This window comes from Phocoena phocoena, chromosome 3, assembly GCF_963924675.1.
Source record: "Phocoena phocoena chromosome 3, mPhoPho1.1, whole genome shotgun sequence".
Classification (NCBI taxonomy): Eukaryota; Metazoa; Chordata; class Mammalia; order Artiodactyla; family Phocoenidae; genus Phocoena; species Phocoena phocoena.
Window position 1 is genome coordinate 127,133,341 of NC_089221.1, and position 27,353 is coordinate 127,160,693.

The 27,353-nt window shown below is 53.9% G+C and overlaps 1 protein-coding gene across 2 annotated transcripts in view; it reads right to left on the bottom strand.

The window, feature by feature from the left end:
* The window catches only part of CAMK2A (calcium/calmodulin dependent protein kinase II alpha), a 63,176-nt gene extending 37,049 nt beyond the window's left edge, over positions 1–26,127 (bottom strand). The window contains exons 1-3 of one of the 2 annotated variants that reach the window (XM_065875159.1): positions 26,011–26,127; positions 9,744–9,838; positions 1,740–1,799 (exon numbers count right to left, since the gene is read on the bottom strand). In XM_065875159.1, the coding sequence (XP_065731231.1) occupies positions 1,740–1,799; positions 9,744–9,838; positions 26,011–26,072 (217 nt within the window). In that variant the 5' untranslated portion in view covers positions 26,073–26,127. The remainder of the gene's footprint in view (positions 1–1,739; positions 1,800–9,743; positions 9,839–26,010) is intronic. The other variant, XM_065875158.1, reaches the window with a different exon arrangement.
* Between the last annotated feature and the right edge of the window lie 1,226 nt (positions 26,128–27,353).

Consider the following 27,353-nt stretch of genomic DNA (forward strand, 5'->3'; position numbering starts at 1 on the left):
CCACTCTCTTAACCACTGTGTTATATATAATGCCCCAAACTGACGACTCAAAATCCTCATGGCTCAAAGGAATGAGAATCATATGAAGATTTAGGCAAGAGGCAAGACTTCAGGTAAGGTTGCTCTGTGGGAGGGTACAGACTGAGAAAAAGTGGAGCAGCTTAATGATAATAAAGCACTTACGGGGGGTTGTTATTGTACTATGCTTTATGTGATCATCATAATCCTACAAGCTATGTATCATTTCCATTTTCCAGATGAGAAAATTGAGCTTCAGAGCAGTTAAACAACATGTCATGGATCACACAGCAATTAAGCAGCAAACCCAGGATTTGAGCTGCAGTCTGTCAGCCCCAGAGCCCATAACTTACTCCTCCCCTTTAGAGCTGGGAATGAGCGGGTGAAGGAGGAGGCAGCGTTGACCTGAGACAGCTGCAATTGTGTAGTGGCGCACGCGTGCGCGCGCGCGCCACACACACGCACACACTCCCCACCTCCTTCCTCCAGGACTGATGGCCTTTCTGAGCACCATGGGATTACATAGTCAGCGACCACTCATGACCCCCTCCATTGTACAGTTGGGGAGCTGGAGGCCCAGAGAGGGTAGGAGCTGCGCACGGTCATAAACAGGTCAGGTGCCAGGATCCAACCAGGGCTGCTCCCCGCCAGCCACCTTGCCACCCCTTCTCCGGTTCTAGCCCTGGAACCTCTAGCTGCCGTGTGTACAGTTCTGCTCCTTTTCCCAGTCACTGGGAAAGGGGAGGTGCCTTCCGGGTATAAATAGCAGTTGGAGATGCTTCTCTTCATCAGGGAAGTTAACCCTTGGGGCCCTGGACATAGAGAGATGCTTGCCTCCTGAGGGAGAAGGCTTGGTAGCTGTCAGAGCTGGAATGTTCCTTACAGAGCACCTAGACCTTGTTCCTCAAGTGTGGTTGGTGAGCCAGCAGCCGTGGCATCACCCTGCAGTGTGTTAGGAATGCAAAACCTCAGGCCCCATCCAGACCCACTCAACCAGAATCTACCTTTTAACAAGATGCCCAGCTGGTCCAGACAGTCCCCTCCTTGTGAAGATGGGAGAAGTGGCTCAGAGAGGGTAGTGCTCCTACCCAAAGTCACACAGCCGTTCCCTGACAGAACTATATCTAGACTCTGCACTCCCTCCCCTCCATGACTCAGAACGCTGCCAGGCTGGGACGCAGCCCCCAAGTTGTGCAGGGGTGGGGGAGGGGAGATTAGGTAGCGATGTGCTCTTTCAGCGCCATCCTGCCCGCCCTGGGCTCAGCCGCTCCATGCAGCCTGTGTTCAGTCCACCCTGGGCAGGGGCCGCGTTGGGGCTGGCCTCGGAGAGGCCGGCGCTGCAGGTCTATGCAGGTGGGCAGGGCCACGGAGCCAGGCTGACTCAGCGTGGGGGTAGGTTTGGGGAGTGGGCTGCACCGGTCAAGGCCAAGCTTGGCCTATTTTTGTCTCTCTCAGAGCTTGGGGAGTTTTCCTGAAACAGCTTTTCTGAAGGAGGCTGCTGGCAGCGTGGGCTGGGAGGAAGGGCCCCTTCTTCACCTTCCCTCCCCAACCAAGCTGCTCTCAGAGGAGTACGGAAACCAAGACACACCCTTTCCCACCTCTATCGCCTCAGTCCCCGAGAAGAGAGCAGCTACCCGCTCCCCTCAACAAACACCTACCAAGGCAGGCAGGGGAGCTGGGCCAGGCCCCACCTGTACCCCTCACCCATCCCCCACACTCACCAATGTTGGGGTGCTTCAGCAGGCGGCAGATGCGGGCTTCACGCTCCAGCTTCTGGTGGTCTGAAACACAGATGCCCAGGTGAGTCCAGGTGAGGGAGGAGCCTCCACCCATCCCATCTCTCCCTCCTCACAGCCTCCACCTCCCAGGGCAGCACCTGGGCCCCCCGGGCAAGCTCGCCTTTTGGGCAGAGCCTCTGGGTCCTCCAGGAAGGCAGTGGGTTGCAGCGAAAGAGAGAGAGGCTGGGTTTGCAGTGACGCAGAAGTCCCTTCCCCTCCCTTGGCTTTCAGGGCTCTCAAACAAGGGGCATCTCTTTCCTGTATCAGAGCCAAGCTCCAGGCAGCCTGGAGCATCCCCACTCCCACAGCAGGCTCCAGCTGCCCTCGTCCAGCCCTGCCCCTCACACTACACCCCAGACGGCCTGGACTGCTGAACTTCACCTCTCCAGGCACGCGCTGCTCAGCCCTCCCACTCTGGAGCCTTCGCACACGCGGTTCTCTCAGCTTGGAAAGCTCCCTCTCAGCCTCCCACCTGTTCCTCACCGGCTGTCATTCACCCCTACCCATCCTTCGATGTCGCCCTTTCCTGGCAGCCTGCCCTGACTACCAGCTGGTAGGGGCTCCTCCTCTGTGCTCTCGGGGCCCCTGGACAGCACGTCCCATTCTGTCTCAGGGAGATCGCTGTCCTTGAGGACGAGGACTTGGTCTCTGTTGTGCCTGTGGCATCTACCCAAATGCCTGGCCCATAGTAGGTGCTCAAGAAATAACTGAATGAAAGAACAAACGACTGAATGAACGAAACTTTCTAAGGGAGTGGGAATTCTCTGCAGGAGAAGGGCTGTATTAATTCACAGAAGCCACCTCCCATGAGAGGAGTTGGGACCGGGGACACAGAGAGCCCCAAAGAATCTGCAGGTAGAACTTGGCCATGGCAGCCTCAGGGCTTACTCAGAGATCTCCCATCTGCTTCTCAGGACTTTTGTCCAAATCCCCTGGATTTCCCTGCCCACCTGGGAGGGAGGCCTTGCTTGGGGTCTGCACCTGTGGTCTCTGATACTGAGGCTGCTGAGAGCAATCACACCCGTGACCCCACTCAGTCCTCCCAACAGCCCTGGGCCATGGGCATCACGGTCCCCACTTTAAGCATTTTGCAATAATTTCCTTTTTGGTGCTTTTCTCCAATTCGGTATTTAATGCCTTAATTTTAAAAAACAAAACAGTGTATAAAAGGAGCCAGTCGCAAATGCAGACTATGTAAGCCCTCATGACAGTCCTCTGAGGATGGTGCTACCACCGTGCTGGCGTTACAGAGGAGGGAACAGAGGTTCAGAGAGATTAAGTACCTGGCCCAAAGTCACACTGTGGTGAGCAGTGGCCGCACGCTTTGTACTCAGGCAGTCAGGGTCCAGGCGTAAGCTTTAAAACCTTAAGTCAGGGAGTTCCCTGGTGGCCTGGTGGTTAGGATTCAGGGCCTTCACTGCCGTGGCCCAGGTTCAGTCCCTGGTCAGAAAACTGAGATCCCGCAAGCCGTGTGTCACGGCAAAAAACAAAACAAAACAACAACAAAAAACAACCCGGTGCTGTCCTATTTTCCACACCCTGACTCATCACCACCTCCTCCACCTGCCCTCTATTCCCGAATGGGAAAATTGAGGCCCACAGGAGGGAACTCACACAGACACTCGGAAGCGGAGCCAGGACTAGAACCCCTGTCTCTGAATGGCCCCTCCAAAGCAGGTGGGTACCAGGGAGGATGATGAGGATGGAGAAAGTCCCAGCCCTGTCTCCAGGCAGCCAGCTCCCCTCTCCCCTTCCCCCTCCATTAGAGGAATCACCAGCCATCCTCCAAGGGCTGCAGAAACCAAGATCAATACTGAAATGTGGCTTTTCCATCAGCAAAGCAATTAAGACCAATCCTCCTTCCATAGAGTGGAAGCTCCACTCCCCAGCTAAAGGTGGCTACAGGCTAGGGGAGGGGAGGCTGGTCCAGGCTTAGGGGTATCCCCCGGTTCCTCTTCCCTCTCTGCATCCTTCCATATCCTCCAGGGCGGGGGGAGGAAAGCTGATTCCCAGGCAAAGGAGGGGGATCCCCATCCAGGGCTGGTCAAGGTCCATCCCTGAGCTGAGGAAGGCTGGACCCTCCCCAGCTCCAAACCCTGCCCCCCACCCACCCATCCCCAGCAGAACCAGAAACCAGGCAGCTCAAAGTGGGGCCTATCAGTGGGGGCTGGGGGCCTCCTGACCCAGGCTACACATTCAAGGGATAAAGGATCTAAATCCAGAATTCTGATGTTTTTCTCCACGCGAGGTCACCCGGGAGAAGCTACACTGACAGGATTGAAAGAAGAAAACATTCGTCACACAGCTTCAAATGTGTGCCTGGGGACTTCCCTGGTGGCTCAGTGGTTAAGAACCCGCCTGCCAAAGCAGAGGACACGGGTTCGAGCCATGACCTGGGAAGATCCCACATGCTGTGGAGCAGCTAAGTCCGTGCGCCACAACTACTGAGCCTGTGCTCTGGAGCCCGCGAGCCACAACTACTGAAGCCCACGAGCCTAGAGCCCGTGCTCTGCAGCAAGAGAAGCCACTGCAATGAGAAGCCCACGCACCGCAATGAAGAGGAGCCCCCACTCGCCGCAACTAGAGAAAGCCCATGCACAGCAACGAAGACCCAATGCAGCCCAAAATAAATAAATAAATAAATTTATTTTTTAAAAAAGAAAATGTGCCTGGTTACCAGACCTCACTGCTGGAAAAGCTAGGAACTAATTCTTTTTATAAATCTTGTAATCATCTTGTGCATGGTAGAATTACACTGCATTGCAAATTTCAGCGCTAAAATCATTAATTTGTTGAATGTAAACATGTACTTTATACAATAACTTTTGTAACTCTGAAATGTTTTCATTTTCTAATATGTAGGGAACCTCAAGAAACGTAGGGACTGAGTTCCTCTTGACCTCTGAGGCCTTGCTCCATTAGGCAGATGGGGAAACCGAGGCCCAGTGCTAAAGGAGCAGTCTCTTTATCAAAATCAAGGTGGTCATCAAGGTGATCAAGCCTTATTACAACTCAGAGCTCTGAGAAACTACTCCTGAACACTCCCCCCAACCCCCAGCCAATAGTCCTGGGCAGCCACAGACCTCTTATTAAAATATAAATTAGACACTGACTTCAGACTTGCCAACAGCTTCCTAATGTACTTATAATACAATCCAAACTCCTCACCACATCCAGGAAGACTGCTGGGTGCTGGGTCCGACCTCACCTTGGCCTTGAAGCTCCAGCCACACTGGCCTCCTTTGCGGCCTCAGGCACTGCAAGCCCCTTCCCACCTCAGGGCCTTTGCACCTGATGCGCCCTCTGCCTGGAACACTCTTCTCCTGCGTCTTCTCATGGCTGCCTCCTTTTCAGGCAGGTCCCAGCACAATGTCACCTCCTCAGAGAGCTTCCCCGGCTGCCTTTTCTGAATGTCCCTCCAGCCCCATCACTTCCCCATTACCCTGTCTTATTTTCTTTGTAACACTCATTGCTACCTGAAATTACCCAGCCTACTTGTGTGTTTAATGTTCTTTTCAGTCTCCCTCCTGTAGAAAACAGGTGCAATGAGAGCAAGACCTTGTCTGCTGGTCTCTGCCTTGTTCCCAGGGCCTAGAGCCACACAGCAGCTTGTCCAAGTTCCCATAGCCAAGAAGTGGCAGAGCTGGGATTTCGACCCATGTTCATAATTACTGTACTATATTGCCTCCCATTCTCACAATTGATAAAATAATCCATCCAGCTCAGTAGAGGCCCATGACGGTGAGGGGTCTGAGAGAAGCTAGTCTGCAGCCTCCTGCCTGGGTACCAGGAAGACTTGCTCCCAATGCCCATTATGATAAATGCTTTGTGAATCTTCTCCCTCTGTCCCTTGGGGCAGGCCTGGGGGCAAGATATTGGGGTTAAGGGGGCCAGCCCTGCCCAGAGCTCGGCAGGCAGCAGGTGGGTGGAAACTCTGGGGAGAGGTTCCTGGGGCCAGACAGTACCAGCAGGGCAGAGCGCGGCAAAGCAGAGCCCCGGGAAGTGCAGTCAGGCAGCCTGAGGGCTCTGCCTGCAGAGGGGGTGGGCTCTAGCAGGCAGTTGGGCAGCGGGATTCTGGCTAGAGGCACAGGAACCAGGGCAGAAAATAGACCTCTGAGTCTCGGAACAGAAAATGTCCCCTCCCCCCACAGGACTTCAACGAGCCTCCAGATCCTAGGAGGTTGGAGAAATAATCCCGAGGGCCAGGAGTGCCAGGCAGGGGTGGGCAAGGAGATGAGAGAGACCGGAAAGACGTGTCTTACTGCCTCTTCGAAGGCTACCTTGCATGGACCTGAAGCTCAGGGGCAGCCTGAATGATCTCACCCCGTGCTTCCCACCCTGTGTCCTGGGACTGATGGCCGGGGAGCCGAGGAAGTGACCCCTCAGTGCCCAGGTGGACAGTGGGGCTAACGGAGGTCGCTGTATGAGGGCCAGTCACCTCTGGCGGCACCAGCCGCATCCTCTCGCCCAGCGTGCCCTAAAATGTTGATGAATTCTGTGTGTGCCTGCCTGGCGAGGCTATAGCTAGGAAGCTTCCAGAGCCCCTGGCAGGGAGCTGGCACTGAGCGTGTACTGGCTGTTGTCACTGCTGACAGGACTTTTTAAATGCAAGAGCTTGGGCCTCACCTCCTGAATCCCACACCCTCAGGGGTGGAACTGGGGCAGCTGTATTTTTCAAAAGGCCCCCAGGGGGATTTGGCAGGGACTGGGACAGGAAAATATTTTTACCTTCATTTCATGTCTTTATGGCTTCCTCGAATTGTTTATACTATGAGCATTTTATATAAAAGAGTAGTTTAAAAATAGACACAAAAATTCTCTCTGGGGTTTGGGAAACGTTTGATAGAAGAGGCTGACCCCGTGGAGAAGGGGAAGACACAGCTCCCTGGGGAGTGAACCGACACCCCACGGGGGCATGCTCCCCCTCTGGGAACTGCCAAAGTCACGGGGGTGGGGGGGGTGGGGGGAGTGCCAGCAGGAGAAGCTTGGAATGTGTTGCCAAATATTCAGCATCAAACCACTCCCCACCTCAGGCACTGTGAGTGGCAAACAAAGAAACCTGCTAAAAGAAGCTCTGCCCCTCATCTCCTGCTGGGGAGAAAAGCGTTGGCAGTTGGCAGACTTCTTTGGGAAGGTTCTCTCAGAAGCTCCCCACTCCCACACTTCACATTCACCTAGGCCTGAGCGCCTTCCTCCCAGCAGCTCAAAGGCCCCTCAAATCCAGAGAGGGGGCAGTTACTGCACAGCCCAGAGTCCACACTGTCCCTGGAACGCTTAGTCACCTTCCAGAAAATAGGCAATGCTCCCTCCATTCCCCCCATATGCATCTGTCTCCTTCTGTCGTGTGCTTGTGTGCTTGTGGCTCTGAGAATGTGGTGAACTGGCCCAAGATTCCCCAGAATCCAGGGAGGACCTTGGTTTCTTTCTTTTTTTTTTTTTTTTTTGAGATGTTTTTGATGTGGACCATTTTTAAAGTCTGTATTGAATTTGTTACAATATTGCTTCTGTTTTATATTTTGGTGTTTTGGCCACAAGGCATGTGGGATCTTAGCTCCCCTACCAGGGATTGAACCTGCACCCCCTGCATTGGAAGGCAGGAGTGCCTTAACCACTGGACCACCAGCGAAGTCCCAAGACCTTGGTTTCTGACCCTCCCTCATTTTGGGGGCAACCCAACCAATCACCCCAAGCCGTGGCTCTAGTCCCGCCCCCTCTGTATCTCAGGGATTGGGACATCTCCCTCGATCAATAGTGATGTAAAGCACAGAGAGGGCACCAGACAGCCACTAGTCACACAGCAATGGCAAGGCAAGTCCCAGCAACTGGGTGAGGCAGCGCTCCTACTGGCCTTCCTGCCAGCCCTGGCTCCCTGCCCCCAGCTCTGGCCCTTGACCTTCCACAGGTCTCGCCCTTCCATGCCAGCGTTCATGTGGACTGTGTGGCATGACGGGCCCTGGTCTTCAGAGCACCACCCCCACCCCCAGCCCAGCCTCTCGTCCCTGAAGGACACTGGTCTGCCTATGGGGGGGGGGGGTTCAGTAACTAGGAGAAAGCACTGGGCTCCCAGCAACCTGAGCCAGAGAGATGAAAGGCAGCAGCACACAGTCCAACATGGAACATGCTGGGAGGCCTGCGGGGGACAATGTGCATCCTGTGCCAGCCTCTGTGAAATCACACCTGCTGGGCCCTGGCCCAGACACAGCTGCCACTATGCCAGGCAAACACGTGGACACTTCACCAATCCCTCACACGATGTCTTCCACACTGCACAAGCCATGGGCTGCACAGACGGCACCTGTACCCGCCTCACCCAACAGAACGTCCTCCACCCACTGGGGGTCCCCAAGGCAGCAAAGACCCACCATTCAGAGCGGAGATCTTTTTTTTTTTCTTTTTTTTCCGGTACGTGGGCCTCTCACCATTGTGGCCTCTCCCGCTGCAGAGCACAGGCTCCGGACACGCAGGCTCAGCGGCCATGGCTCACGGGCCCAGCCGCTCCGCGGCACGTGGGATCCTCACGGACCGGAGCACGAACCCGTGTTCCCTGCATCGGCAGGCGGACCCTCAACCACTGCGCCACCAGGGAAGCCCTAGCGCGGAGATCTTTGAAGATAATCCTCCCCAACGCGCTGACTATGGTCACCACCATTACCGCCCTAACCACATGCTAAGGGCAAGAAGCAAAGCTTCTGTTCAGGCGTTCCAAGTTTTAACGTCCATACAAATCACCAGTGTCTTGTTAAAATGCGGTTCTGGGGCTTCCCTGGTGGCGCAGTGGTTGGGAGTCCACCTGCCGATGCGGTGGACATGGGTTCGTGTCCCGGTCCGGGAGGATCCCACATGCCGCGGAGCAGCTGTGCCCGTGAGCCATGGCCGCTGGGCCTGCACGTCCGGAGCCTGTGCTCCGCAGCGGAGTGGGGGCCACGCCAGTGAGAGGCCCGCATACCGCAAAAAAACAAACAAAAAACAAAACAAAACAAAACAAAAATGCGGTTCTGATTCCTTATATCTGGAATCATGAATTTGCATTCCTAACAGTCTCCTGGTGATGCTGATGTTACTGGTTAAGGACCACTTCCTAATTAGAATTACCTGGGGATCATTTCCAAAACCCAAGTTGCAGCCCAGACTAATTAAATCGCAACCTGCGGGATCCAGGCATCAGGAGTGTTTGAAGCTCTCCCGGGGATTCCAGGCTTGGAAGCCACTGTCCAAGGGAGTATATAGGGACCAGACGGTGGACTGGTTTGGTTGAAGCCGAGTGCACTTGGAGTTCACAGGACACTGGTTGAGCCCCCAGACGCGTCGGGCGCCGTCCTGGGTGCTGGGCGTATATAGGGAATGAGACCCACTCCCACCTTCTTGGTGCTTATGGTCATGAGGGAACATAGATATTAAACAAGGCACCAAGCCAGTCAATGGGATAGCTCCAGGTTGATAGAAAGCCACAAAGAGAGGAAACAGTAATGAGAGATATAAAATGGGGAAGTCCCCCTCAGGTCTGGGGGTCAGGGAAGTCTCTCAAAGGATGTGACATTGAACTGAGACCTGAAGGTTGAGAAAGAGCTATCCTTGTAAGGAGCCAGGTAAGAACATCCAGGTAGAGAGAAAGGTAGGTACAGAGGTCTGGCGGTGAGAATGGAGGCAAGCGGCAGAAAAGCAGGGAAAGGAAGGCCTACCTAGCACCTTAGTCTTTACCTGCACGGGTGGATGAGGGGCAGAGAACCTGGCTTGTGGGAGAGGCTGTGGCCTCCAGCCCAGACCCTCTAAGGAAGGAATATGGAGGTGTCTATTCTCATCATACCCACAGGAAGAAGAGCCCCCACCTCTGACAGCAGCAACATCCAGGCGGACAGACCCAGATCCTGGTTCTAACCCAAGGGGTAGAGGGAGGGCTGAAGGGAGGAGAGCCCCGGAGGGCAGGCCAGGCACGGATCCACCGCCTACCTCTGGCCGAGAGCTTCTTAGTGTTGATGATCTTGGCAGCATATTCCTGGCCAGCCAGCACCTTCACACACCTGCGCACCACTGAGAAGGCTCCCCTAGGACAGAGAAGGCAAAGAGGGTGAGGGAGGGCCCAAGGGCTGCGTTCCCAAGAGACACCACAGTTCGTGCAGCTGCACCGTGCTGGGAGGGAGCCCTCGCTCAGTGCTGCTTGGGCTCGTAGGGGCTGCTGGGGCCCGATTCAGGGACGGAGCAGGCCCGGAGACCCAGGTGTACCACTGGTAGTAAATCTTTAGGAGCTTGGCCTCATGAGACATGAGACTTGTAGAGTCCTAATAAGTTAGGTTCACCGAATTCTAAAACATTAGAATCATGCAGTGTTAGAATCACAGAATCTAGGTCCCTGGAAATTTTCAGTTTTTTATTCTTTGAGTAGGTAACACATTGACATGGTTCAAAGTTCAAAAGGTACAAAAGTGTAGATAGTTAAAAGAGTCCTCCCCATCCCTGTACCCTAGTCTCCAAAGTCCCCTCCCAAGAGATGGCCAGTGTTACCAGAGCATCTTTCCACAGATACTCTCCCCAATACTGGATACTGGACCTTGCATGCTGTTCTACATTCTCCTCTTTTTCAGACATTTTTTTTTTTTTTTTTTGGCAGTACGCGGGCCTCTCACTGCCATGACTTCTCCCGCCACAGAGCACAGGCTCTGGACGCGCAGGACGCGCAGGCTCAGCGGCCATTGTTCACGGGCCCAGCCGCAACGCGGCATGTGGGATCTTCCCGGACCAGGGCACAAACTCGTGTCCCCTGCATCGCCAGGCAGACTCTCAACCACTGTGCCACCAGGGAAGCCCCAGAAATTTTTTAGAGATTCTCCTTCTGTATTATAACATAAAGAGTTCCTGTTGTAAATCAACTCTACTCCAATAAAAATTTAAAAATAAATAAATGTTTTTTAAAAAAAGAGTTCTTCATTTAATCATGTGGCTGTCCTATAACTTACCTAGCCAGTCCCCTGTCGATGGGCAATTAGGTTACTTCCGATCTATAGCTATTACAAACAGTGCTGCAATGACTAACCTTGTATGCGTGCATTACATTTCCCATGTGTTCAAGTGTCTTCGACTAAACTTCTAGAACTGGTATTATTTGGTCAAAGGGTAGGTGTTGTGTGGTAATTCTGATAGATAATGAGAGATGATCCATCTTAGAGGTGTACCAACTGACTTTCGTACTAGTATGTGAGGGGACCATTTTCCTCCACCCTTGTCAACACAACGTGTTATCAAACTTTCATATCTTTGCTAGTGAGATGTGGAACGTGGTGACTCAATGTAGATTTGATTTGGAATTTTCATATCAAGAGCGAAGCTGAGCAGTTTTTCATGTTTTAAGAGACTCCTGGGTTTTTATCTTCAACGTATTTGTGGCTGGGAGAACTTGGAGCAAGGGCTGTGGGTTTCACTGCTCATAGAAGACATTGTTGCCATGTGGAATGTGGCCCATTTCCCAGATTGTTTGATTTTTTGAGAAAAACTGGAAGTCTGGGTATTTTCGTGACATTTCCCAATTTTTAAATACTGGTACCTTATTCCAAAAAATTTAAACACAGTATTTTGCCAAACAAAACTAGTTTGAGGGCTAGATCTGTCATCTAGGTGCCATGTTGTACCCTCTACCACAAAGGTCAGCTGGTCCAACCCCTTCACATCACAGAGGAGGCCCCCTGTGGTCACCACCATTACCACCTTAACCACAGGCTAATGTCAAGAAGCAAGTCTCCTGGGCAGCCTTCCCCAGTTTTAATGTGCATATGAATCACCCAGGCATCTTGTTTAAAAGACAGGTTCTGATTGCTTAAGTCTGAGGCGGAGCCCAAGATTTTGAGCTTCAGTGTAGCTCAGGGTAGATTGACTGCTCAAGGTCACACAGCTAGCTACAGGCCATGTCATGTCTAGAACTCAGGTATTTCCTCCCCCAGGTTTTTGACTTCTCTTCCACCCAGGGAGCCTGCCGCTTGCTGGCCTGAATGCCCAGGTTCCTGAAATGGCCTCACCCCACCATATCCTTCAAACTTTGATCCCCTCTCCGAAGCACACAGGCAGGTCCAAGCCACAAAAATGAGGCTGATGGGAGCAGGGGCGGACGCTGGCAGGCACCGAGAAAGCCCGCAGGCTGGCGGAGATGCTTGCTCTACACACCCCCTGGGCATTGTGTCACTGGCTTCTTCGTGTCCGGGCAGCATGAAGGGAATGGGTGGGAAACTGTGGCGAAGGATAAGTAAGAAAGATCTGGGAGGAGGGCTAGAGACCAGGAAATATGACCTCGTAGGAAAGCTGAGGAAGGCCAGAATTCATGGGCACAGCAACAGACCGTCCATGGGGTGTGCAGCCCTGCCTGTTCTCCGCCTGGAGAGAGCAGCAGACCGGGTGCCCCTCCCTGAGAAGCCTCCTGGCGACATGTCCCGTTGTTTGTGCTCCCAGAGCACCCCACACCTCCCCATCTAGCCTAAGACTGTGCTTGCTTGTTCAGCTCATCCGTGCACCAGACGGCGGGTTCCTGAGGGCCAGGACTGGGATGTTCTCCACACCCATGCCCAGGTACCCAATGCTACCTACCAACAGGGCCTCCATAAATGTTACTATAGGAACAGGAGGCAGATTTAGGTGAGAGGTTCTGAAATGAGACAGGGAGAAGATTTCAGTCTGGGGTTTTAGGAATAGGAACAGATATCTGAGGAAGGTACACACACTGGTCTCTCAAAGGTGCCCACCCTACCCAAACAGGGAGGTTTCTGCCCAGTGGGAGGCCATGATTCTCAGAAGCCCCAGGAGAGAGAATGTTTCAAGGGGTCACTTCTGGGAAAGGTTTTGTGAACTCCAGGGAGAGGAGGAGCAGAGAAGGAGGGCTTGTCTCACTCACCAGCATCTAGCTCATGCTTGGGCCAGAGTTGGAGTTTAATTAACTTGGATGGAGGGATGGATGGATAGAGTGAGGGAGAAAGGGAGGATGTGAGGCAGGGAGGGAGAAATATAATTTCTCCACTAGAGAAAAAAAACTCCATTCTAGATAAAGACATTAGATCGATGGTTATCAAACTGGCTGTTTCAGAATGCCTTGGGAATCTTTTTTTTTTTTTTTTTTGCTGCATTGGGTCTTCGTGGCTGCGTGCGGGCTTTCTCCAGTTGCAGCGAGCAGGGGCTACTCTTCGTTGCAGTGCGTGGGCTTCTCATTGCGGTGGCTTCTCTTGCTGCAGAGCATGGGCTCTAGGCGTACGGGCTTCAGCAGTTGCTGCATGCGGGCTCAGTAGCTGTGGCTCGCGGCTCTAGAGCGCAGGCTCGGTAGTTGTGGCGCACGGGCTTAGTTGCTCCGCGGCATGTGGGATCTTCCCGGACCAGGGTTTGAACCCGTGTCCCCTGCATTGGCAGGCGGATTCTTAACCACTGTGCCACCAGGGAAGTCTGACATATAGAGCCGCGAGCCACAGCTACTGAGCCCGCATGCCACAACTACTGAAGCCCACACACCTAGAGCCCGTGCTCTGCAACGAGAAGCCACAGTAATGAGAAGCCCGCGCACCGCAACGAGGAATAGCCCCTGCTCGCCACAACCAGAGAAAGCCCGCACACAGCGACAAAGACGCAATGCAGCCAAAAATAAATTTCAAAAAAACAAAAAAACATATTCCAAGGCCTCTCCCAGACCTACCAAATCAGAACCTTCAGATGCGGGCCCAGAAATCAGTATTTTCAGTTAACAGGCTGCCCAAGTGATTGTTTCCCAGCCAGCTTGGCACTGCCCTGCCCGCCTTCTGGGGAAGTCCTGCTAAATGCCTGGTCCCCCTAGAAATCAGCATTGATGGGCCATCACATGGGGCTCTGTGCAGAGAGGCTCAAGAGGCTCTATGATCCTGGGCTCTGCCCCAGGAACTGAGGACCTAAGAGCCATGTCTATAAAACAAGAGAAGGCACGCTTGCTGAACTTCCTCCTCAAAACACAGCACCAAGATTTGTGTAAATCCCAGGCTCTAACTAGGGGCCCAGGCCAAGGGCGGAGCAGCTGCAGGAACCCTGTGTCTCTGAACGTAGGCATATGCATTTTTTTCTGGGGCAAGAATGCATAGCTTTTAGCAGATTCTCAGAGCGAGGAGTTTATCAAATCCAGTTCAGGGCTACTGATCCAGAGAACAACAGCCTCTCACATACCCAGAAGATGTCCTCCCTTCAAATGCACATTCACCACTAAGCTCCTTGGCCCTCACAGCAACCCTGTGAAGTTGGAATTATGATCCCTTATTTCACAGATCAGGAAACTGAAGCCTCAAGAGAGCAGGCATTATCCTCTCGAGGCTGTGAAGAGAATCCAGGTCACCTGCCCTTGTTCTTCTGACTCCACCAAAGGCAAGAGAGTGTGACCCTAAAAAGCAGGGGCTCTGGGCTCACAAAGCCCTGTGATCCGATCGTGACTGAGCCCCGACTGTGTGATATTGAACTTGGCCCTTCAACTGTCTGTTTCCTCCTATAAAATGCGGTCTATAATAATATCTCCTTCCTGGGTTTGTTGGGGAGGTTAAGGGAGGTAACACATGCAAAACACTGGGCACAGTGCCAGGTACACAAATGCCTGAATGGGGCGAGGAAAGGGTCTGGGCCAAGGAGCCCCTCTTTCTACCTACGCAGCCTCAGGTCTCCATCCACAAGTGGAAAGGCTCCTCCCTGCCTGTCCCGGCGCTGGGGATCAGGGAGAGGAGGGGCAGAGGAGAATTTGCAGCAAAATGAGAGTGTGGGCAGCAAGCTCGCAGCCCTAACTTCCTCTCTTTTTTATCTTTTGTTTAAAAAAGGCATGTTTCTGCATTCTCGTCCCGCATGAGCCAGTGGCCACAGCCCAGCAGCCTTGGCAAAAGGAAGAGCCAACCCACTCCTCCCACGGCCCTGAGCTGAGCAGGTGGCCAGTGGGTGGGTGGGTAGGAGCCTGGAAACAGGACAGGGTGGAAAAGGGGAGGAGGCCAAGGTGGGGAGGGCAGGGTGGGAGGGAGCGACCAGGGGTCCCAAGAGGAAGGGATGAGGCCTGCAAGCGAGGGCCCTATGTGAGTGGGAGATGTCCATGGGGGGTACTGGGAGTGACTGTGACAGCGTTCCTGGGTGCAAAGGGTTCGGGGTGGGGGGGGTGTCTGCCCACAGGTGTGTGTCAGCAGCCCATCAGTGCCCTTGTGTATGTGATGCCAAGAGGCTCTGGGTGTGACAAAGCACACGTGAGTCACCCTGGGTAAGTACCCATGTTAGGAGAGGGTCACAGAATGTGGGCAGGGAGGGGTGCGTGTGTAAGATAGACACTGGAGGGACAAGACCTCAGCTCTCAGCCTTGCTGGGAGGTCTTGGGCAGGGGTCCGGCCCAGCGTGGGCATCAATTTTTTCATCTGCAACTTGTGGGGTGGGGTGGGCGTGAGACTAAAAGGTACACAGGCCTTTCCACCTTCAATATTCTGTAGCGAGCTGTCCAACAGAACTTTCTGTGATGATGGAAATATTCTGTGCTGTCCATTGTGACAGGCACTAGCCTCATATGGCTATAGAGCATTTGAAGTGTGGCTAGTGGGACTAAAGGACTGAATTTTTAATGTTATTTCATTTAAATCATTGTAAGTGGCTAGTGAACACCATATTGGATAGTGAGGTTTTATGTGGATAAGAACAGGCGCTCCTGAACCAGGCAAACCAGAGTTCAAATTGTGGTTCAGCCTCTTACCAGCAAGTTATTTAACCTTGGTAAGACTATTTCCTCCCCTGTAAAATGTAAGTAAGAATAGTACCCACCCTGAGCAGCTGTTTCAAGGATCCAGTGAGAGAGTAAGGTATGCAGTGGGTTTAGCCCAGTCCCTGGAGTATAGTAAATGCTCAAGAAACAACACCTTTTATAGGCATCATGATCTCCGAAGTGATGAGAACAGCCAGCATCATCAGAGGAAAATTGGACCTTGTCTGCCAAGCTCGGGGAAGGAGCAAGCCAGGACAGGAGGTGTGGGGAGGCCATGGTGAGGGGGTGGGGTGCTCCCCAGGGCCCAGCAGCCTGTCCCTGGGTATGGGCAGGCAGGGAGGCTGCACCTGGTTCTCCGACTGACGGATGGGGAGGTTGCCGTGATAGTGGGTCCAGTGTGGCTGAGAATGTGCGGACGTGCTAATGGGCCATGAGAAGCAAGATTCACACTGGGAGATCGCTTCTCAGCTGCCTGGTAAGCAGAGTGTCCTGGGAGTTGCTGGCTGCCACCCACAGCAGGCTCATCACCCTCTCTGGCCTAAAACACCCCAAAATGCTGACATGGCTGCAGAGGCGGCACCAGGAACATTAGATGGGGACTCAGAAGGCCTGGGTCCTTGGCTGCCAACTTGCTTATCCTTCCATTTGAAAAATGGAGATGAGGAGCCCCAGCCCCATTTCCTCCTGGGCCAGCTGTGAGAAGTGTCTGCTACGTAGTGATAAGAAGAGGTTCCTGATACCCAAGACTGGTTACTGCCAACTTCCCCTAAAGGAACCCTCCCCTCCTTTATGCCGGAGCCTCCCAGAGCCCAGGGCATTTGCCTGTGGGTGTGGGGACACTGCTTACGGGGCTTCAGTCACTGAACCCTCTCTCCACTCTGCCCTCCTTGGGGGTCTGATGAGCAGGAGTCCTGACAATCTCTAGGGTCTTCCCTTCATTGTCTGCTTCCTCAAACACACCCAGGTCTCCCACATTCTGCAACAATAAACAACCTTCCTTCTACCAAACTTTAAAAATTGAAAAAAAATCAAGAGCGTTTCTCTCGACCCAGCAACCTGGGCCACTTCCTTCCTCCCTTTGTTGCTGCCAAACTTCCAGAACAAGTGTCCGACATCCACCGCCTCCTCTTCCCACCTCCCACACTCCATGAACCCACCACAATCTGGTTCCCACCTCCGGGCTCCCTGGAAGAAAAGTTGTGCCAGGCCCGTCCCCCCAGCCCCCTGCCAGCTCCGGCATCCCCCACTAGGTCTGATTGATCTGCCTTGATTGCCCCACTGACCACCCAGCTTTGAGACCCAGCTTCCCTCTTCTTTCTGGGTTGCCACACTCTCCCCGGACCACCCCCCCGCCACTTGCTGACAGTGCTTTCACTTCTTCATCCCTCCTCCCCTCAGCATCGCTGCTCCCTGTTCGCTCTCCACCCATTCTTACCTCTTCCCCCTCCATCCCTTTTACCCAGGACCATAAGCTGTGATCTCTGGGGAGGCTCTGCGCGTTCACGAACACACCTAAAATTTTAACAAAATTATTCTATGTCTGTGCATTGTTCTGGGCAGAGGATGTATATTTTTCATTAGCTTGACAGAGGATTCCCTGACACCCATCCCCCCCAAAATGATGAAAGCCACTGACCATCACCCAAGGTTGAAAACTGCTTCTATACTGCCCCTCCTCTCTTCAGAATGCTAGTCCCAAATTTCTAGCTACTCACCATCTTGCCTGGATGCTATGTGATAGGCACCTCTTAATCAAAGTCCACTCTCCTCCCCCCAAATCTCCCCACTCTGGGTTAATATACCTAAGCATTCTACCTCTCTGAGACAAGCTGGGGTGATTTCAGAAAGTTCCTGCTCGGGACTTCCCTGGTGGTCCAGTAGTTAGATTCTGTGCTCCTAATGCAGGGGGCACAGGTTCAGTCCCTAGCTGTGGAACTAAGATCCCAAATGCCACATGGTGCATCACGTGGCCAAAAAAAAAAAAAAAAAAGGAACGTTCCTGCTCAAATGTATACAGACCTGTTATCTGTGAGAGGATTAACTTCCAATACCTCTTGGTGGTCAGTAACTTACAGCCCAGGTTAGCTGATCTGATCACTTGGCAAAGAGCAAGCCCTGGGGGCATGGAACCCAGAGCAGATGGGGTTTGAATGGCTGGGGGAAGGGACAGAGCTGGGGTTGGCCACCAGAGCAGCTCCACCGCAGGGGTCAGAGTGTGGGCCACATGTGGCTACATCGGAAGCTGCAATAGTATCTTGCCATTGAGGTCCATTCTCTTCCCATACTACAGATAAAAAAACTGAGGTCAAGACCTTGAACCCAGGACTCCTGACTCATCGTCTTTTGCTCTTTCCAATACCCCATACTCTCGGATCAGAGGGCCCTAACTTGGGGTCCACAGAGGGGCGTTAGGGTGGGGGGATCTGTGGGAAATATTATACAACATTCTGTGAGTTGGAGTGAGTGTGTGTTTTCAGGGGTGATTGTGGCTCATATGAGATTCTCTGAGGGCTCCTAGATTCCTCAAACAGTTAAAAATCTGGGATCAGATTTGTTCAGAAATGAAATGAACATCTTGGTTTCCAAAACACCCACCTCTACATACTTTAAGCAATTCCCTTCACTTTTGGGGGGACCTCAGTTTACCCATCTGTGAAATCAACTGTTGATCATTTTTAAGCCCTCTTTATTTTTTTCGTTTGAAGCAATAGTATCATTTTTTTTTTTTTTGGGTTCGCGGGCCTCTCACTGCTGTGGCCTCTCCCGTTGCAGAGCACAGGCTCCGGACGCGCAGGCTCAGCGGCCATGGTTCACGGGCCCAGCCGCTCCGCAGCATGTGGGATCTTCCCGGACCGGGGCACGAACCCATGTCCCCTGCATCAGCAGGCGGACTCTCAACCACTGTGCCACAAGGGAAGCCCAATAGTATCATTTTTAATAACAAACAAACAAAACACAGCTATGCAGGTCACCAGACGGCAAATAAAGCTGAGATGGTAGGGGCTGGCAGCTCAGGACCCCTTCCACTTTTTTCTCTCTCTTCTCCCCAGCTCAGCATGGCAGCTCTGCCCCAAACTCCGCAAACTAGCATTTGAGAGCCAGAAATCCTAGGACCTTTTTCTGAAACCACACATCCCTCCCCAAGCCGCTGCAGCCGCCCACTTCCAGACTCCAAAAGATCCTGCAGGGACACAGTGTCTTCAAGCTATCCTGCACAACCCCCCAGGCCTGCCGTGCGCCAACCCAGCAGAAGTCTTGTGGGGGACACAGAAGCACTGGGAACCAGAAGAGTCTCTTTGATGCAGGGAACATTGAACCAACAAAAGTTCCAACATATTCCTTGTTTGGGCTATGCCTGGGTTTTCTTGAATGGGTTACAAAAAAGAAAAAAAAAAAAAAATCCACAGGTGGTGGTGTGATGAATTGGGAGATTGGGATTGACATATATACACTAATATGTATAAAATGGATAACTAATAAGAACCTGCTGTGTAAATATATATATATATATATATATATATATATATATATATATATATATATATCTCCACAGAGCTTGGTGACAGGATCAGAGCAGGCAAAGCAGGAAAAAAGGCTGAGGGTCTGCTTTCTCCCCAGGCTCCAAGGGCCTCCTGGCCTGGCTCCATGGACACGTACACAGCAAAGACTTTCAGAGCTTCAGAGAGAGAGGCTCCAAGGGGTAAAAAGCCAAGCACTGGACTGGAAGGAGGCTGGAGCGCCCAAACCTCATGTGTCACTGGCTGGTGTGACCTCAGGCAAGGCCCTGACCCTCTCTGGGCCTTATTTCCCCGTCCCTAAGACAAGGGAGCGCTCTTCCTTTTGGTATTCTGTGCAGAACTGAGGCTATTCTGGCCCCGAAACCGTCGCCCACTTCGTGTTTGCAGCACAGCATCTCGCCAGGCGAGGACAGGGATGCAGGGCAGGAGGGAACTGGAGGCACGGGGTGAGAAGAGGGCTGTGGAAGTGCATGCATCTCTCTGCTAGCAGGGTGCTCACTATCTCCCAAGGCCATGTCCGTCTGGGCGGTAGAAGGGCAGTTCTGACCATCGGGAAGTTCTTCCTTACGCTGAGCTGAAACCCACCTCCTTGTTACTCTACACCTTTGGTCCTGCTCTGCCCTCCAGGGCCACACAGAGCAGCCTTGTCTCATCTCTGGGGCCACATGATGCCCCTGCAGAGATGAGGGGAGAGGACACACCCCCGAGGGGTCTTTTCTCCCTGCTAAATTCCCCCAGCTCCTCAGCCCTCTCTCACTTAATTTGGCTTCCAGACCTTGGCCACCCTGCCTAGGCCCCCTCTTCTAGACATTCTATAGGTTTTTAATATTCCTTTTAGTACCCAGGCATCCAAAAGTTGGAGGCAAGTTGAGCAGGCCTAAGAAGAGTAGGTCCACCAACCTCCCTGGGGCTGACATGCTCCATCAAAATATACACCTCAAAGCCTTTGCCTGCACTGTTCCCACTCTGAGGAACACTATTCCACCCTCTTCCCTCTGACTGACTCTTATTCAGCTTCCAGCTCCCCAGTGTCACCTCCTGAGGGGAGCCTTCCCTGATACCTCCCTCATTCCAACTAGTTGAGGTCTCTTTGCAGCTCATAGCCTCATGTTTGTGCTCAGAGCCCTTAACCAGTTGCATTTAAATAATAATATCTGAAGTGATTTAATTAATGTCAGATTCTCACTAAACCGTAAGCCCCAAAGGGGCAGAGATGACATAAGTCTGGCATGTGGTATCTGCTGGGCTCAGCCTGGGGCTGGGAACAGAGTCTGTTGTCAGGAAATACTTGTTGAGTGGATGCAAGAGTCACAGAAGTGCTCCTCCTTTTATGTGATGCCAAGACACCAAGGCTGTCAGCGTTTTCCAGCACAGAAAGTCCCACAGGCCTTACAGGCCCACCTGACGTCTTGGTGGGCAGCTAAGCCCCACGAGGACCTAGATCTAGTGCCTGGGCTGGATGTCAGCAGGCTGTGACATGCTCAGGGGGCTGCATCAGGCTGGCCTGAGGAGGGAGGCTTCCTACTGTGCCAGAGAGAGGCTCGGAAGAGACCGTGACACGGGCAACATGCATGCAGGAGGGGTGGACTGTGGCCAAGGGACCAGCACTAAAAAGAGGGAAGGGGAGAGAAAGAAACAGAGACCAGAGAGACACAGGGAAGGACGAGAGGCAAGGGCAGAGAAAGAGAGAGAGAGAGAGAGAGACAGCCCAGAAGCCTAGCCAGCATCATCTTGCTCTCCCTGCACTGGGAGGTAAGACTCTTGCTCGATGCCCTGTTGGAGCCAGTGTGTTTGTGTACTTGCACGTCCACATGCACCCGTGTATGTGTGTGTGTGTGTGTGTGTGTGTGTGTGTGTTCGTGCACTAGCAACAGGATGCAGGCGCTGCATTCCAAGGCTCTGCCATCACCCCACTGAGAGGACCGGGGCCCAAGACTGCAGGGGTGCTGGCAGCAGTCACCGCGCGCTTGTGCAGGGAGGCGGGCAGGCGGGAGGGAAGCTCGGCAGTGTCAGTGTGTCTCAGGCTGTGTGGAGGCGGAGGCCTGCGGCATGCACCAGAACATGTGCGTGCCTTCCGCTCTGCTGGCTCGGAGGAGGAGGGAGGAAAGGCTGTCCCCTTCCCACCTGCCCCCCAACTTCCCATCCTTGGCCTCTGGCCCCTGCACACCATCTGGTCCCCTACCAGACCCTGCTTCTGCCTCTCCCTGTGGCCTTGGGCAAACCACCTCTCCCTGGGCATTGGCTCCACCGCTGATGCTTGTGAGAGACAGTGTCTATGGTCCTCCCAGCTCTGGTGTTCTGGAAGCCCGAAATTCCTCAAGGGTGCCTTCCACAGACGGAGGCTAAAGAGGGTAGCAGCTCTAACGGCACATTTCAGCATCTGCAGAAGTGCTCTGATCCCCATGTCACAGATGGTAAAGCTGAGGTACACCAAGGACGAGGAATCCACCCAGGGTGGTGCCTCAAATTAGAAGGAGAACCATGATTGGACATATATAAGTGACAGTTCAGAGTTCCCTCACCCACAAGGCCACACCCCTCTTCCCTGGAAGTGTTCCCCAGACAGGGCACCAGAAGCGGCCCCTCTCATCAACCCTCCCCCCACACGCAGGGTGCTGGAGACCCAAACCCAAGCCTGAGAGCTGCCACCAGTCTGCCGAGCTGGTCATTCCATCTTCTCAAGCCTCAGTCTCCTCATCTGTAGGATGGGCGAGTAAGTTCTCTGCCTCCCTCAGAGCTAATGGGTGGAGAAGTGCCACACCGGCCCCAAAGTGCTGTGAAGGTGAGAGGTTATTAGAAGCAAAATAAAAGCACAATACCGGTCTTTGGTGGGGGGAGTACATCGATGCCCATGTATTTTCTCCCTCTCCAATATTACACCATCGATCCTCCTAACAGCTCTGCCGGGGAAGGGTGGGATTGCTAAACACATTTTGCAGATGTTAGAGCTTGTGTCCCAAGAGAGAACCTAAGCACCCAGGACCCTGGGCTCCCCCCCACCGACCCCCGCCCAGCGCAGGGAGCTGCCTCTGGTCCCCAGTGTCCCCCACTGATCATCCCAGTCTAAGCCTCGTTCATGATACAAAGCCATGGAGGTAAGAGGAGTTGGGGGGGCTCTGGAGGTAGCCCTCCCCCTTCCTTTGGGGAACCTTGCTGGTGCCTGCAGCCCCTCCCCTAGCCCCAACACCGTCCTTAAGTCAGTTTCAGGCCCCTGCTTCTAGAGAGGAAAGAGTGGGTTGCAAGCTCTCCAGCCTCCCTCCCTCCTCCCGCACCCCTTTCTCAAGTAACATCCCCTTCTGAGCCTCCTTCTGTGCCCCCCAGTGATTACACAGGCTGCAGGGTAATTCTGCCGCTCTAACTAACCTCTCCTGGGAGTGGGATCCAAAGCCCAGAGCATGTCAAAGGCTGGTGGAGGCATCCTCCTTCTCTACCCCTTGGAACCCAACCCCTTCCCCTGATCTTGGTCTTCGAGAAGGCTGGGTCTGCGGGGGAGCTCTGGTCCCACTGCCCGGGCCCACTCTGGCCCTGCAGCCGGCGTCGCTGCAGCCTGCCTTTTGCCTCCAAACAAGCATCTGTGCTCCTAAGGTCTGGGCTTCCATTTCTCTCTCCCATGGGAGGAAGGAGGATTGGGGTCAAGGGAGGAGGAAGTGAGCTAGTCTCCGGGTCCCAAGAGACAGACCCAGCTCAACCCTCTAGGGAAACTGGAATCAAGTTCCTGGTTTATGTGGATCACATGCCGCAGTGCGACCTTCGTCTAGTGGCATCAAGAGGCCCCAGGGCCCTGACTCCAGCCCACACCCCCTCCACTGGCTGCCCACCAGGCGGGGGACGGACTGCCAGCCCTACCACGAGCTGTTCAAAGGCCTGCAGTCAGGAGCCAGGCCTCACTGGGCAGGGTGCCAGGAAGCCCTCGAGAGGCACGTGTCCTCCTCTCCAGCTGGGCAGCCAGGGCCCTTCAGAAGGAGGTCCAAAGACCCCCATGTCCCCTTGGAGGGCCAGCCCAGCTGCCTCAGGCAGTCACCGTGCCAGTGATCTGAAGTGGGCTCCCAGAATGGGGGCTCGGTTTCTGGGTGGTAACAGCCGTGTCCCGGCTGACAGGGACCTTGGGTCACCAATTGAAGGATGGGCCCTGCAGGCACCTTCGCTGTTTATCCCCACAGAACAGGAGCTGTTGCATATCCCTGCCAGCCTGGGAGGGTGGGGTGGGGGGCAGGGCTTGGTCAGCCCCCTCTGCCAAGCTGGGCAAACTCCAGACAAAAGGTAAAGACGTGGCAGGTCAGCTTCAGCCTGTTCGTCTGAGGGCAACAATGACCACAGTGTGCCAGGCTTGTCACTATGTCTTTATGAGAACCATCTCATTTCATCCTCCCAGCCCTTTTTTATCTCCAGGTTACAGGTGGGGGGAAAGAGGTGCTATAGCCCCCCCAGTGTCACAGTGCTATGGGTGGTGAGGTCCAGACCTTGTGGGCACTGCCACTTCCTGTCCCACTAGGCACTTGGACTGAAGCTGCACGCAGAGCATGAAAGCCCTGTCTCCTCAGTGATGCACCCAGGCCTTTTAGATCCAGGCTTTAGAGCCTCATCTTTTTTTTTTCCGATACAAGCAGCCTGAACCTCAGGCCCATCCTTAGCTTTTCCTATGTCCTGCAAGTCGTGACATTGCCTGTACCGTTTCGTAAGTTTCTGTATTTTTCTAGGGAAGGTAGACTTAGACTTTCATTGGATTCCTGGAGGAATATGTGACCTAAAAAAGGTTAAAAGCACTGATGGTTGTGGAAGGAAAAGGTCTGAAATTGATCAGATTAGGCCTGGCCATGCCTGCCACCCTCAGTTTTCCTGCCATGGCCACGAAAGGGCTCCCTGTCCCCTGAAATTCTGCCCTTGCCCCAATCCCTCCAAGCACCCCAGCAGACAGCAGGGCTGAGAAGGCTCATGCAGGCTCTCCCTGACAAGTCACCCCCACAGCACCCAGTCTGAAGATATCCATCTCCTCTTGGGGCAAAACATCACTTTTATTTTCACTTTGAGCGCCTGAGTCATGTCTCAACTCCATCTCACTGCACCCTGACGCAGTCCTCCCGAAACCGAGGCTTGCTCGCACCCTGAAAGGCAGCTCCCAGCTGATCAGGGAATCCTTGGTTCCGTGGGTGCCAGAACCCAGCTGAGAAGGGGTCCCTGCACAAGTGCAGCAGACAGCCTCAGTCCTCCAGAGCAGCCCCAAACGTTTCCTTCCTGCTGTCCAGCCCCCCACATCCCCAGCGCAAAAGCACACTCAGAAAGACAGGAAGTCTGCAGACAGGAGTGAGCACACATCTGCACATGGGTGTGTGTCTGTATGAGGGAGCTGGTGTGTGCCTGTAGGTATCAGGATAGCCTGGTGGGCAACTGTGTGAGTGTGTGTGTGTGTGTGTGCATATGTGTGTGTGTGTGTGTGTGTGTGTGCGGGCAGCCTACTTATACACAGCCACAGGCCAACCTCCCACATATATGCAGACACCAGCCTGAGCTCACACACGCCTTCAACACCCATACTCCCACCCGAGCCCATGGGCCCAGGCCTCACACGCACACACATAAACCTTCCCGTGGACATGCCCCCCTGTTCCTCACAGACGTGCATGTCCAGACCTCACAGGAACACCAGTGAGCCCAAGTCCCACATGTGCATCCTTACACAGACATATATTTATGCACAGCTGATGTGCATATAGCTCTGACCGGCCATACATGTGTACACACAGTGACACATGTACACACCTTCGTTCCCCTGCAAACCAGCGAACGGACCTGCTTGTGCCACTTGCATCCACCCACCCCTGCAGGGCACACTTGCATTTTTAGGCCTCACACATGAAGCACACACCAGCACCTCCCTTCCGGTGCACACACATGTGAACACATGCACACCTTTTCAGTGCATGCAAGTGTACCCCAGAGTCAGTCCTCACGCAGCAACACACATCAAAGCACACCCCTGTGTGTGCACATCCAGACCTCACAGCAGCACATACCTGCTCACAGGGCCCCTCTCCCCTGCACTCCTGCTGCTACAGTGGGGACCACCCAGGGCACTGGAGCTGCTCTGCCCACGGGGAAAACTCTGCCTCTAAACTGTACCCCTACCATGGATCCATCCCCGGATCCTCCACAGACTTAGCTGGCGGCATCCGGGAATGCTTCCCGGACACTCCACAATCTATCGGGCTACCCCAAAGGGCTCTCCACCCCCCACATCCTCCCACCCTTCTCTCTACACCAGTCATCAGAGGCAGGAAACGAGCTCTGGGGCTGGACAACTTTGCCAAGAGACCAGAGCTGGTGCACCCTCACATCACTAGCCCCTGCAACCAGCAGTGTCCCCCCACTGCTTGCCTGATTGCCCCTCCCCTCCTTCCAACACCTAGGAAGCCTCACCAGTGGCTCCGTTATTAACCCCTGCTGTATCGTTGCCCTCACCCCTGGCAGGAGCTGGCAGGGGGGAGGTGGGGAGGGGATGTGCTTACAGGGAGAAGTTGGCCACTCTGCACAGCTGCTGTAGGTGCCTAAAGGCAGGAGGAACTACCTGGAAGGTGGTGAGCTCTCTGTCACCAGAAGTAACCAAGTTGAGGGAGATGGCCACCTCAAGAGAAACTCAACAGGGGGATTCCAGCCTTAGACTCAGCTGACTGGGAAGATCCCTTTTTAATCCTGTTTCTAAGAATCTGTGTGTGCCCAGGTCATGTGCATTTGTGTGTGTATGTGTGTGTGTGTGTACACGCACAGACACTGCCATGCACTGTCAACCCTTCACCTCTACGCACACACTCGCCGGGCTGGCCTTGGCTCATCTTGGCAAACATGCCCGCACCTGGCTCTAGGCACTCTGCACGTACAAGTGCCCCCAAACACATGCAGCCTTCCTCCCTGTGTGTGCACTGGAAGCACTGCATGTGCACACCCCCACCCATGACACTGACCCCCTGAGCCCTCCAGGACTCTCTGAGGTGCAACTCACTTTCCCAGTTCCTCGAAGAGCTGGTACTCTTCCGTGAAGCGGGTGCAGGTGATGGTGGCCATCCTGGCGCTGGGTGGGCAGGCGAGGCTTGGGGCTGGAGGACCAGGACTGGGATGCCGCTGCTCTGTTCCCGGAACTAGGGGCCACTCGCCTGCCCGTGCTGCCAAGTGCAAACTGAGAACCGGCTTGACTGACGAGCCCGGGGCTTCTGAGCAGAGCACTGTGGCTGCTCACAGCCTCGCGAGTCTTCGTCAGCATTCAGGTCCCCATGGCAACCACCTCCGAAACGCCCTGTTCCCGTTGCCCCGGTAACTGCCTCCCCAACACCTGCCTGCCTTCCACTTCAAAACCTGCTCCCGGGCGCCCTGGCCCTACTGCACACAGTACTGCAGGCCTGTGTGGACCCGGGGGTGGGTGGACCCAGCACCCCCGAGGTGATGGACCAAGGGAGGGGCTGGAGGAGGGGAAGGAGAACAAACTTAGTCTACAAGTAATCTTCAATCTTCGCACCTCCCCCACTTCCAACTGTGGGGCCCTTGTAACAGACGACACGGGATTAAATGGGGCAAAAAGGCAGTTGCCATGGTAACGGCTGGTGGGTGCCACATTCTGGGATGGTCCCCCGGAAAGACAGGATGCAGTTACCCTGGCAACTTCATCTCCTCTGGAGAGACAGGTATTGCCCCGTTGCCCTGGCAACAGCCAGGTTCTAAGGTTTACAGTGAAACGATAGCTAATTCATTGGGATCTCTCTCTCTCGGTGGATCACCATAACCTCTGTAACTATCTCTCTGCTCCCCTCTAATTTTTTTTGCCTCTTCCTCTGTCTTTCTTATTTTGCTCTCTCTCTCTCTCTTTCTCTCTCTGTTCTTTGCCACCTTGTCCATCACACTGGGACCCTAGCTAGGGGGAAGTGCACAGAAGCTATCAGGATTCTGGAGGGAATATCCCTGGCTGCCTGCTCACCCCAACCCCTCTCAGCCATGACAATTGGTCCCCTCCTGAGGTCTCTTCCATAACCACTCCGTTACCCCAGGCCGCCAGAGGGGCCATGGAGATCTGGTCTCCTGGGGCTCATGTCCCAGTTTCTGCTTGTGCTTCAAGTCAAGGTGAAAGAGGTTGAGGCGGCAGTGGGGAGGGGAGCATGGCCTGGCTTGGAGGGGAGTGGCCGTGGACCTGCCCTAAAATCCTCATTCCCAAATTTTGTGGGCACTTTCCTGGCCAACTTCAACTCTTCAGGGCAATAACCATATCTATGGCCCCAAGATCTCACCCCAAGGCCCGGGGGGTTAAGAAGGAAAAGGACTGGCGTTTAAAGATCTGAATTCAATTCCAGTCCTAAC